Source organism: Mastomys coucha, unplaced genomic scaffold (genome assembly GCF_008632895.1).
Source record: "Mastomys coucha isolate ucsf_1 unplaced genomic scaffold, UCSF_Mcou_1 pScaffold9, whole genome shotgun sequence".
Classification (NCBI taxonomy): Eukaryota; Metazoa; Chordata; class Mammalia; order Rodentia; family Muridae; genus Mastomys; species Mastomys coucha.
In genome coordinates this window covers 59,965,823-59,976,715 of record NW_022196915.1, presented here as the reverse complement: position 1 = coordinate 59,976,715, position 10,893 = coordinate 59,965,823, and the positions used below count along the sequence as shown (strand labels likewise).

Below are 10,893 nucleotides of genomic sequence, written 5' to 3'. Positions count from 1 at the left end.
GTTGTCTTGGTCATGATGTCTCTTCACAGCAATGGAAACCCTCACTAAGACAATTACTTATGATACAAAATAAGTATACACTTACATATATAATATATACACTATCTATGTGTGGATATATATATATAATATGTGTAATATACATATATACATTATATATGTGTGGAAATGTAAAAGCTAACATTTCACAGAGTTAAAGCTGTCTCTGGAAGCAGGACTACAAGGGGAGGAGTCCTTGGGCTGTTTTGTACTATTGAGTTTCTAAAATTATGCACACATTAGTAGAAATAAATGAAAACTTTTAAAACACACCCACCCATTCAAAGATTTAAGATGTCAAACTTGTTACAGCTGATTTCCCCGTTTTTTCATTTCATAGTTCAGTTTTAATTGATGTATATTTTTATCTAGTATAATTTGTTTTTCTCTAAAATATGAATTTATCCTGGAGAAATTTAGTCTCATTTACTTCTCCAAATCATCTTTGAGTACTCTTAAATCAGTTATTTATATGGGTTGTGTCTACAGGATCTATCCACTAGGCGACACTTGATTTCTGAGACACAACACTCACAAAAGCAATGAGCGAGGCTCCCACCGCTTCCCGTACAGCTTGAAGGCGCAGGCGGAGTTTAACGTCACTTCCGGGGTCAGCCAAGCGCTATGGCCGCTAACGCGGAGCCGAGGCAGCAGCCAGGAGTTGGGGTCGGCGTGGTGGTGCTGAGCTGCGAGCATCCCCGCTGCGTCCTTCTTGGGAAAAGGAAAGGGTCGTTTGGAGCCGGCAGTTTCCAGCTTCCTGGGGGCCATTTGGAATTCGGGTGAGCAGGACGACCTCGGGGAAGCGGAAGTCTCGGGAATATCACTAGTCCGCACGACTTTATCGGTCCGTGTGACGCGCGTCACCGCGCAGTTGAGTTCCGTGTGTTCTCTATGGCCCCGGTGTCCTCCGGGATCCAGCCAGGAGGGAGCGCTATTCCAGGACCCTGGCCCCATAAGTCCTCGCTCTGCCCTCTTCTGGCTGCAGGTGGAAGTCGTTTGTATTACGTAGTGCTTATGAGAAAGTGGATATTTATGAAAAACTGGGACTCTTCCCTTTGCCCCATGAGATTTAAATATATCGGAGTTTTGTGAAACTGGCCTCGCCGCTTCTGCACGGTGGATGTGCCAGTCCCACAAAAGGGGTAGAGTAACCAAGACAGTTTCTACACAATTATGAAGAAACCCTGGCTGTACCCCCCCAAAAAACGTGTTCTAATCTGAGTGTGCCTTAAAGTAAGATAAGAGTATCTAAATCATCCAGATCCAGTGTGGTTTCCTTTAGTAATGTATAGTATAGTAATTTAAAATAATGTAGTGTTATAAAACACTTAGAAAGTAAAACTTCAAGCCTTCCTTATCTAACAAGCACCAGACTTGATTCTGTAGACTATTAAAAAGGAAATCTGAGACTTCCTATTATCTGTAATCATCTGGGTCCCCATTATCTACTAGATTTATTTATTTATAAGAGACAGAGATCTGTCTGCCTCAGCTCCCTGAGTGCTGGAATTATGGCAGGACTGATTCACTGGAGGTGCTTCTCAGGCTCTCCATTACAGGGAAGGGAAACGTTACTCTACCAGGCTGACAACCTCCTTCCTCTTGAAAGTAACCTGGACTTCCTATGTGGCCTGGAAGTACAGTGTCACAAGCCCCTTAATGCTGATCATCTCCTTCTCTGTTGCCTAATTGCCTCAATTTTGAGGCTTTTGAAGCATGAAGAAAGCATTTAATGCACTTTGAAAACACAAAAACCCGTAAGAAAGTTAATGTTTTTCCCCACCAGGTACAGTTGACTTAAAAGCCTGGGTTTTGTTGGTGGTGATGGTGGGTTGGTTTTTGTTGTTTTGGTTTTTTTGGTTTTTTTGGTTTTTTTTTTTTTTTTTTTGGTTGGTTGATTGGTTTTGTTTTGGGGGTTGGGGGAGTGGTTTTTGTTGTTGTTGTTTGTTTTTGTTTTTTGAGATATGGTTTCTCTGTACAGTCTTGGATGTCCTGGAATTCCCTCTGTAGACCAGTCTGCCTCAAACTCACAGGGATCCACCAGCCTTTGCCTCCAAAGTACCGGGATTAAGGCTTGTACTACCACCACCCAGAGCCTGAGTTCTTACCTGACACACTAAACTGCCCCCTTGCTGCCTGAGTCTATCTCCAGGCCTGGGAATTAATGCTGGTGGTTAAATGTTAATTTAAGTCTAACATAAAGCTCTTTGGGTCTTCAAATCACTAAATATAGAATATGCATAATGCCAAGATGGAAGACTTTTTTTTAATCATTTTAAAGCATACACTAATTACTGTTGCTTTTACATTATACCATAACTTTCCAACCAGGAATCTCACATCAGTGTACACTGAACAGGCTGTGTTTCTTTTTCCAGTGAGACCTGGGAAGAATGCGCTCAGAGGGAAACCTGGGAAGAGGCTGGGCTTCGCCTGAAAAATGTGCGCTTTGCCTCAGTGGTAAATTCTTTTATTGAGAAAGAGAATTACCATTATGTCACCATATTGATGAAAGGAGAGGTGGACATGACTCATGATTCGGAGCCAAGGAATATGGAACCTGAAAAGAATGAAAGTAAGGGAATCAGATACAATAACATGCTCTTCTTCAGAGACGCATAGAGTACCATTGCCATATGAAGAGAATTGGATTCTTTCTGTCTATGCCCTCAAAAATTCCTGTGTTGGAGCTAAGAGTGGTGACTTTAACCCTAGCACTTGGGGGTTAGTGCGGAGAGAGAAAGATCTTTGGGAGTTTGAGGCCACCCTGGTTTACATAGAAAGTTCCAGACTAGCTAGGGCTCCATACAGAGACACAATCTCAAAAAAGAAACAAAACAAAACAACAAAAACAAAAATCCATTGAAATTCTGATCTTGGGGTGATGGTGGCAGGGCCTGGGCTTTGCTGATTCTGGGTCCTTGGTGAGATGGAATGTCCTGGAGGAGCTGTAATAGAGGCTTCTCATCTCATTATCCCTCAGGAGCACTGAGGCAGAGTAAGAAGGACCAGGTGTAGTCCTCAGAGGTACATCTCCATGTTGCTGTACACAGTCCACACACTCTAAAGTTCCCATTACCTCCCAAAATAGCCGCAGCAGCAGCTAGGATCCACTGTTCTGCATCAAGCACTGCATTTTCAAGCATAACAGCCCACAAAGGGAATTAGTGCTCACATGAAAAAAAAAAAAAAAAAAAACCCAGAGAGATCCTCACCACTCCCTCCATATGTGGATACACAGGGAGTATGGCTGTCCCATGAGCCAGGAAATGGGCTGTTACCAAACATCATGTCTTGCCAGCATCTTGATCTTAGGCTTCCAACCTGCAGAACTATGTGAAAATGAATGTCTGCAAGCTGTCCTGTTACAGCAGCACAGAGACAATGTAGAGATGTTGAAATATGTAGATCCCGAGGGATGTAAGATACAGACTACCTGTGTTCCTGTGTTAAGGGGACAACAAAACTACCAAGCTGGACCACTCCATGGTTAGAAAGAAAGGCTCATTTGGAGAAGTTGAAAGATGCTATAGGTATCTGAGGGGGTCGGGGGGTGGGGGGGGGGACTTGAAACGTACAACACAAAATAGTGAAAATGCGGGGAAAGCCTTGAGAGTTTTAAAGAACTAGTAGTCTGTGATGGGAGGAAGCCTGTAAGCTGAAACTGCCTGGAAGCTTAGAGTGGGGCTGGGTTGTAGGGAAGTGGGTGCTCCCTAGCTCAGGACTTCGATATGTGTTACTAGGTAGCTAGATGCTGCAATTGCTGAGCTGAAGAGACATAAGACAAATGGAGGCTCTGCCTGGCAGAAACTCAGTTCACAAGTTTTGGAGGAATGATGATTTTAGGCTTGTGTTTATTTCCCAGCAATCCTTCTGTAGTATACCTGATCGGAATCCAGCCTGTAATATAATTTAGACATAGCCAATGGCCCCATTTGGGGGTCCAGTTTAGATCTAACTGTTCTCTGTGACCTTGGCCAAGTTACTTAATGGTGGGCCATTTTTCCTCATCTGTGAACAGTAGACAGCTCAGATGAGCTCAGGTAAGGACTGAATGCTTTGATACACGAGACCCAGTCTCAAACAAAGAAGCAAGAAACAGTCCAGTGTTTCCCGGTCCCCTTTTCCTTCCCAAGCTCTTCCTTCTAAATGTAGGTTTTATTTGGACAGCCAAGCCAGGCCAGACATTGCTGTTAGTTCAAGTAGTGAGAAGTCACTTGTAAATTCAGCTAATGTTTTTCTGAATATATAGTAGGTTAGTCCAACAAATGGAAACTCCTTGCTTTCTGCCATCTCTGTGTACTGATTGTCAATTTCTCTTCTAGGTTGGGAGTGGATTCCTTGGGAAGAATTTCCTCCCTTAGATCAGCTTTTCTGGGCTCTCCGTTGTCTAAAAGAGCAAGGTTATGATCCATTTAAAGAGGACCTGAACCACCTGGAAGGATACCGAGGACAGCACCTTGAAAGGACCAAGAAGATTCCTTGATTTAAAAAAAAACAAAAAACAGTAAATGAAAATTTCTGTTTCAGGACAACTCAGCTTTATCCATGTGGTCACCAGTGTATTTGAGTCCCCTGATGTAATTCAAGAACCTTAAGAAACCTTTCCTGGGATGTGCTGCTGAATTGTCCTGGAGACTTAGAATAAGGTGTGTAAGGATCTTGTGGTTCATTATCTGCACTACTGCAGTTACCATTGTCAGCTGCATGGAGGCGGCCCTAATAGATTGTCTTGTGCTAGTTCAGAGGTCGGAACTCAAATATGGCCGTTCAAGTTCTAAAGCAGTGTGCCTACTGAAAAACTCATCATGCTTGATGGTCTTTCCTTTTCCTTTTTAGCCACTAGAAAAGAACTTTGAAATGACAATTCATGTAACTAGAGTTTATGAAAAGCAGTACGCAGTATTCCCCTGGTTTCTGAGAGAATCCATGATAAGTGCACGACTAAGCTGTGGATGCTGCTAATGGCCAGGTCCTCTTGCGTCTCCCTTTCATGGCCTGAGACTGGGGTCCTTGTATGTTGGGATTACACAGGGCAATGCGTTGAATCGCCTACTGTGGGGGATTTCCCAGAGGTCAAGAACTTTCCAGAACATCACAGCCAAAGGTTGGTTGGCTGCTTTCTCCCCCTAGCAAATTGTAAAATTTTACCATGAGAGATTGAACAGTGAAATGTCTCACAGGATTGCATGTTGTCTGCTGTGATAGTTGAGGGTCATTTGGTTTTTAACCTGTTTCTGGACTGGGAGGGGGCTTTGGGTTTAAGAGAATTGTGTTGTTGGCCTAAGGACCACGTCATGCTTAGCTAACATTAACAGCTAATGCTTCTGACCAGCCCATTCATGCTTATCAGCATCCAGGCTTGGATCTCTTTGGTCAGGCACAGCATAGTTTTCTGGCTGATGAAGTTTCTGTTACTGGGCAGTCACTGGCCCTTCTGCTGCACAGGCCCCTGCCGAGCTCTTCATGTGAGGTGGTTTTTCACCATTGCCATCGCTCTGTCCTGCACAGGTGCCATGTGAGCCCTTTATCCTTTACTTGTGGGTCCTGTTCTTTACCCAGTATTCCTGTTTCACATGGGTTAATTTTTGATCAGGGCAAAACCAATGAAGATGGTTGGAGAGTGCTGGCCACACCTGCTATGCACAGCCTGGGCAGATGGTTGAAGACAGCTATGCCTGCACAGCCCAGAGTTATTTTTATTATGGCCAGATATGACTAAGTTCTTCATTTATTGAGATCATATATCTCAAGCTGGCTTCCAGCTCACTGTGTAGCTGACGATAGATAACCTCGAACTTCCAGTCCTCCTTGGCTGCCCTGATGCTGACTCAAGCTACACCTCCCACCCCCGCCCCTCTCCCTTTTAAGTGTGCACAGTAGTTCCCCAAGTGGCTGGTCCATCATTTCCTGGGTTGTTTGGTTTGGGTACTGGGGGTTGAACTTTACACATAGCAGGCTGAGTGCCATAGCAGACTGAATGCAAATGCAGTTAGAGAAGCCAGCTTCCTTCTGTCAGGTCAGACATTGAAGAGATTTGACAAAATCCAAAGTGACTTTCTCACTGAATAGCTTATAAAAACTATGTTGACATGTATTTGATTTTTAATATATGGCCAATAAACTTTTCTAATTTTAAATTTCAAGTGTTAAATATTATTTCCTAGAAGCTTACAAAAATAATCTCACTTTTAAGGTTTTGTAAAGGCATCCACACCTAAGGGGGAACTGCACATTTAGCTCAGCGGTAGAGTTCCTGCTAGGCTTGATTCAGGCCTCATCTCCAAGATAAAATTACAGCAAGACTATAGAAAAAAATGATACCCAAAGGGGTTCCGAGTGCACTAGCTCACACCTCATCTTTTATAAGCTCACTTCTGTGAATTGACACCTCTTAACGTCTATTTATAAATCTCGCCTTCTCTTATGCCTATGTATTTATCAAAATGTCTGCACTCAGGTATGATAAATGTGTGGTCCTTAAGCGTCTGGGTCTAGGAGGTGCTTCCTCGGTTAAGAGTGCTTGCTGCTTGTCCGTAGACCCAGCATCAACATGAGCTGGCCTAGTACTCTTGAGACATCTGCCTGCCTCTGCCACACCAGTACTGGGGCATGTGCCACCATGCCTGGGACATGTGGGGTTTTAGCAAGAATCTATTTCAAAATGTTGACTGGTACTCAAGAGTAGAAGGCCAAGTTCTTTATGTTTTGGGCTGTTTCTTAAATGTTCTGTGACAGTTATTACATTAACTATCTAAGACTGATACTTACACTTATCTAAAACTGATAATTATATAAACATCTTGGACACAGATGCTAAATACTAGGTAGCTAAAAAGTTAAAAGTAACTGTTTTTGAGATACAGTAAAAGGCAAAGGCAGGTGACGGCAAGTCCCAGACTAGCCTGCCTACCTTATGTAAGCAGGGACACCCAGGCCCATAAAAGATGAGAAAAAGATCACAGAAGACAAGGTAATGGCATGAGACAGTGGCCTTCTATTCTAAAACCTTCCATATTCTATGTGCATGTGTCTGTGTAGTATGGGATTATAATAAATGTTTTCAGTTACAATTTAACGATCTCAGAGACTTAATTGTGACTACCTCTGCCTCCTGAGTGGTGGATTAAAGGTATGTGCCACCACTGCCCCACTTAAATTCAACTGGATTTAAATGTTTCATTCCTACACTGAAGGTGTACCTAAATTGAATATATTTTTTAAAATTGAAAAAAATTAAAGAATACAAACAAAACCAAGTTTATTTACACAAATTACAGTATTTACCACATATACATATTGACAGTTGTCACCTTAATAGCAGGCAACTTCACTTTCAAGTGAGCACTTTTGCATTATCACACACACAGCTCACTGCCTCCTCTTTTTTTTTTTGCTACCCTGGTGGCTCAGCTTATTCTGTAGCTCAAGGCGGCCACACTCACAGCAATCCCTCAGCCTCCCAGGTGCTAGACTACAAGTATGAGCCACCACACCCAGCTCAGTGCCCTTGCTAAGTACACTCCATGAAGTGTGTGAGTTCCTCTTCAGTCTCATTCCAGAGCGTCTATGCACAACCAAACACAACAGTAATTCTGACTAATTCTCAAACATTTGTGTAACAGACAGAGAACCAGGGGTTGGGCTGTAGGAAGAAAACCCACTTTGATCTTGAATGGGCTCCTTAGTCTGTGCTTTTCATCTCCCCCTTGGCAGAACTCTGCAGCACTGGAGTCTGTGCATCCCGCACCTTTCTCAGTCAGAGTCGCTACTGCTGCTTGAAGAATCTGTAGACATCACCTCAACGTCATCTTCGTTTTCTTTGTTGTGCCCAGGAGGTTCCAACAGGAAGTCACTGCTGTGGTTTGGTGGCAGCATGTTCACAGACATGTCATTAGACTGCCATGGGTACTGTGGAGCAAGGACATCTGGGGAGAAGCAGCACATGGGATTAGTTCTACTTGTGATCAACCTACAATCCCCTCCCTTTATGCAAGTATCTTGATTCTATCTACCCACCCGCCTGCCTGTAGTACCAAAGATCTAACAAGGTTAGGGATTCGCAATGCTAAACACAAAAAAGCAAATTCCCAAATCCACACTTTAACACAGAAGTGATAACTAAAATTGGCTTCAGAAAGCATATCCCCACGTATGTCCTCTCCTTAGAAAGGTTCTTTCACATTAAAACACAGCACCTATAAAATGTGCTTAATTTTACTTGGGAAGCATGCCTCACAACTGCAAAAATGCTCTTCAGAGTGGTCATGATAGGGAAGGCCAGGCCTGGGGAAAGTGGCAGAAGATAGATGCACATAAGGGACACAGGGGCTTAGGTCAGTGTCCTATGTACCCCTGCAGGGCCTTTAGATGAAGAAAGCACAGAAGAATAAACTGGCAGGGAACCTGCGTAACAGACCTTGATGTCCACTGCTAGACAGTGCCTCACAGGCACCTCTGAAAACCCTTGGTCTGCTTGAAAACACCCATCCAGCTGGCATTACCTGGCAGTCTACCTGCTGCGAGAGCATCCCCTGGGAGGTGACCATTCACACCACTGGTGGAAGGATTGTTCATCTGACCCAGCAATCCACTTCTCATCTCTAAATCAGTTGGGTATGGCCTCCGAGGGTCTCCTAAAACAATAAAGACAGCTTTTAACTCAAGTTTTAAAAGCATTTATATGTTCTTTAAGAATTAGCTTTCCTTGGTTCACACTAAAAGACTAAAGTGCTTTGTGGGCCTCAACCCTGCACTCCTGCCTCGGCCTTCAGCACGTGCCTTTAGAGTATGTACCACCACACTTGCCTGAAGCTACAGTTGAAGCTCTCAGGCTGGGCACGGTGGCACATACCTCTAAGGCAGATCAAAACTCGGACTTCCCTTCCCAGGCCAGCCTGGTCTACAAAGTGAGTTCCAGGACAGCCAGGGCTACACAGTAAGGGTAAAGGGGTAAAGTAAAAGGGTAAAAGAAGGTAACAAATGGCATTATTTACAACACTGAAGACAAATACCTTTGTTAGCAGATGTTATTCTAGATAAGTACATTCTACATCAAATGATTTTATTTAGATACGTCAGTACTTTGGAACCTGCGTTCATCTGATGTAAGAAGCACTGTTACCTGGAACCCAAGTGAGAGGAGCACATACAGCATTGCTTGCACTAATCCTGTGTGCATATTTAATGATTTCTTCAGAGGAGATAGCGCCTGAGGTGAGAAAATAGAACAGTTCATACCATTAAACACAAGTTTAGAAGAGCATACATCACAGTCACACAACATATCTAATTTCAAAGTATCAGGAAATAGGATCATCTAAGCCATCCATCTTCCCAAACACCTGCACATACGCCAAAACCGTTAGAGATTTCTAAACTAAAGAATCAAGCTACCCATTCGGCAAAGGCAGCTAACATAAACTTAAGGCCAGCGTGATAATGCTCAGTAGTCCCAATTACTAGCCGCCATCAAATGCAGAGCTCTTCTGAATGTCACAGTGAAGGACAGTAAACCAAGGGGAAAGCTTTTCATTCCAGCAACATCCAAGCTGCTAACCCAACAGTTTGCATCCTCTGTGTGAGCACCAAGGACTCTGAGGCTCTGAAAGGACTGTGTACCAAACAGTAGTAGTAGTTACCTCTGAGCAATGGGAATAGCTTTTCATTCTATAAACTTTAGACTTGTTTCAGAAAGCACTATGGATTTCTAGCCAGTCCTGAGCAATGGACTCAGCTACCTCTCCTAGAGACTTGCTTCTTGCTACAGAAGCCCACCCATCTCTCAGAGAATATTAACTGTTTTCTTGAATGTAACAATCAGAAAGTAGATTCCATACTGGCAAGCAGAGAACAAATCACAGATGGAGAAATGGTTAAATGTAAACCAAAAGCACAAAGTATTAAAGTGAAACAGCTGTAATTTCACTCTCGGTATAAATACCAACTAGAACATGTAAGGCTTTTAAAGTGGGCAGAAGGCAGACACGCACAGTATACTAGCTGATGGTCTCTGACTCCAGAGTTCCCTTCTCAGATAAGTACATTCTACATCAAATGATTTTATTTAGATACGTCAGTACTTTGGAACCTGCATTCATCTGATGTAAGAAGCACTGTTACCTGGAACCCAAGTTGTGTGGTTTCCACCACTGTCTCTGCCTAATCTTCAAGATCCAACTTAAATCCTGCTCCTCTTTCTTTCTCTAACACTTTTGTAAACCACTGTCTTCACTATACATGTAAGTAAAAAGACTTACCCCCCCTTCTATCATTGGTTATAAACTAAAGGAGGGTTGTGAGATACGTCTACCCTCTTCAGAATGCCAACTACAGTGCAAGAACACACCATACGCTATAGTAACTACGGTGCAAGAACACACTACATGTTATAGTAACTACTGGGCATCCTTCCAACAGCCTGACTGTAGTAGTATTATCAACTAGATTTTTTATTTTCGTGTGCACACACATGAGGATGTGTGTGTGTGTGTGAGAGAGAGAGCACATGAGTGTGGGCACACACAGCTCACATTGGTTCCAGGGATCACACATGAACAAGCTTTGTCCCCACTGCACCATCTCCCTAGTCCTCATCAGCATCCTAAGACGTGGACCTGTGTTTCAGGCAGGCAGCCTCCCACGGTACCATCCTAAGACGTGGACCTGTGTTTCAGGCAGGCAGCCTTCCCACGGTACCATCCTAAGACGTGGACCTGTGTCTCAGTCAGGCAGCCTTCCCACGGTACCATCCTAAGACGTGGACCTGTGTCTCAGTCAGGCAGCCTCCCACGGTACCATCCTAAGACGTGGACCTGTGTCTCAGGCAGGCAGCCTCCCACGGTACCATCCTAA

The 10,893-nt window shown here is 43.6% G+C and overlaps 2 protein-coding genes across 2 annotated transcripts in view; one reads left to right on the top strand and one right to left on the bottom strand.

Annotated features, from left to right (window-relative positions):
• Positions 1-508: 508 nt before the first annotated feature.
• Positions 509-8,705, top strand: Nudt15 (nudix hydrolase 15). The gene is made up of 4 exons (XM_031361881.1): positions 509-818; positions 2,418-2,614; positions 4,365-4,688; positions 7,756-8,705. The coding sequence occupies exons 1-3, from the start codon at positions 664-666 to the stop codon at positions 4,523-4,525; spliced, it is 513 nt and encodes a 170-aa protein (XP_031217741.1). The 5' UTR covers positions 509-663; the 3' UTR covers positions 4,526-4,688; positions 7,756-8,705.
• The window catches only part of Med4 (mediator complex subunit 4), a 12,992-nt gene continuing 9,382 nt past the window's right edge, over positions 7,284-10,893 (bottom strand). The window contains exons 5-7 of the mRNA XM_031361880.1: positions 9,164-9,250; positions 8,544-8,675; positions 7,284-7,967 (exon numbers count right to left, since the gene is read on the bottom strand). Of these exons, the coding sequence (XP_031217740.1) occupies positions 7,795-7,967; positions 8,544-8,675; positions 9,164-9,250 (392 nt within the window). The 3' untranslated portion in view covers positions 7,284-7,794. The remainder of the gene's footprint in view (positions 7,968-8,543; positions 8,676-9,163; positions 9,251-10,893) is intronic.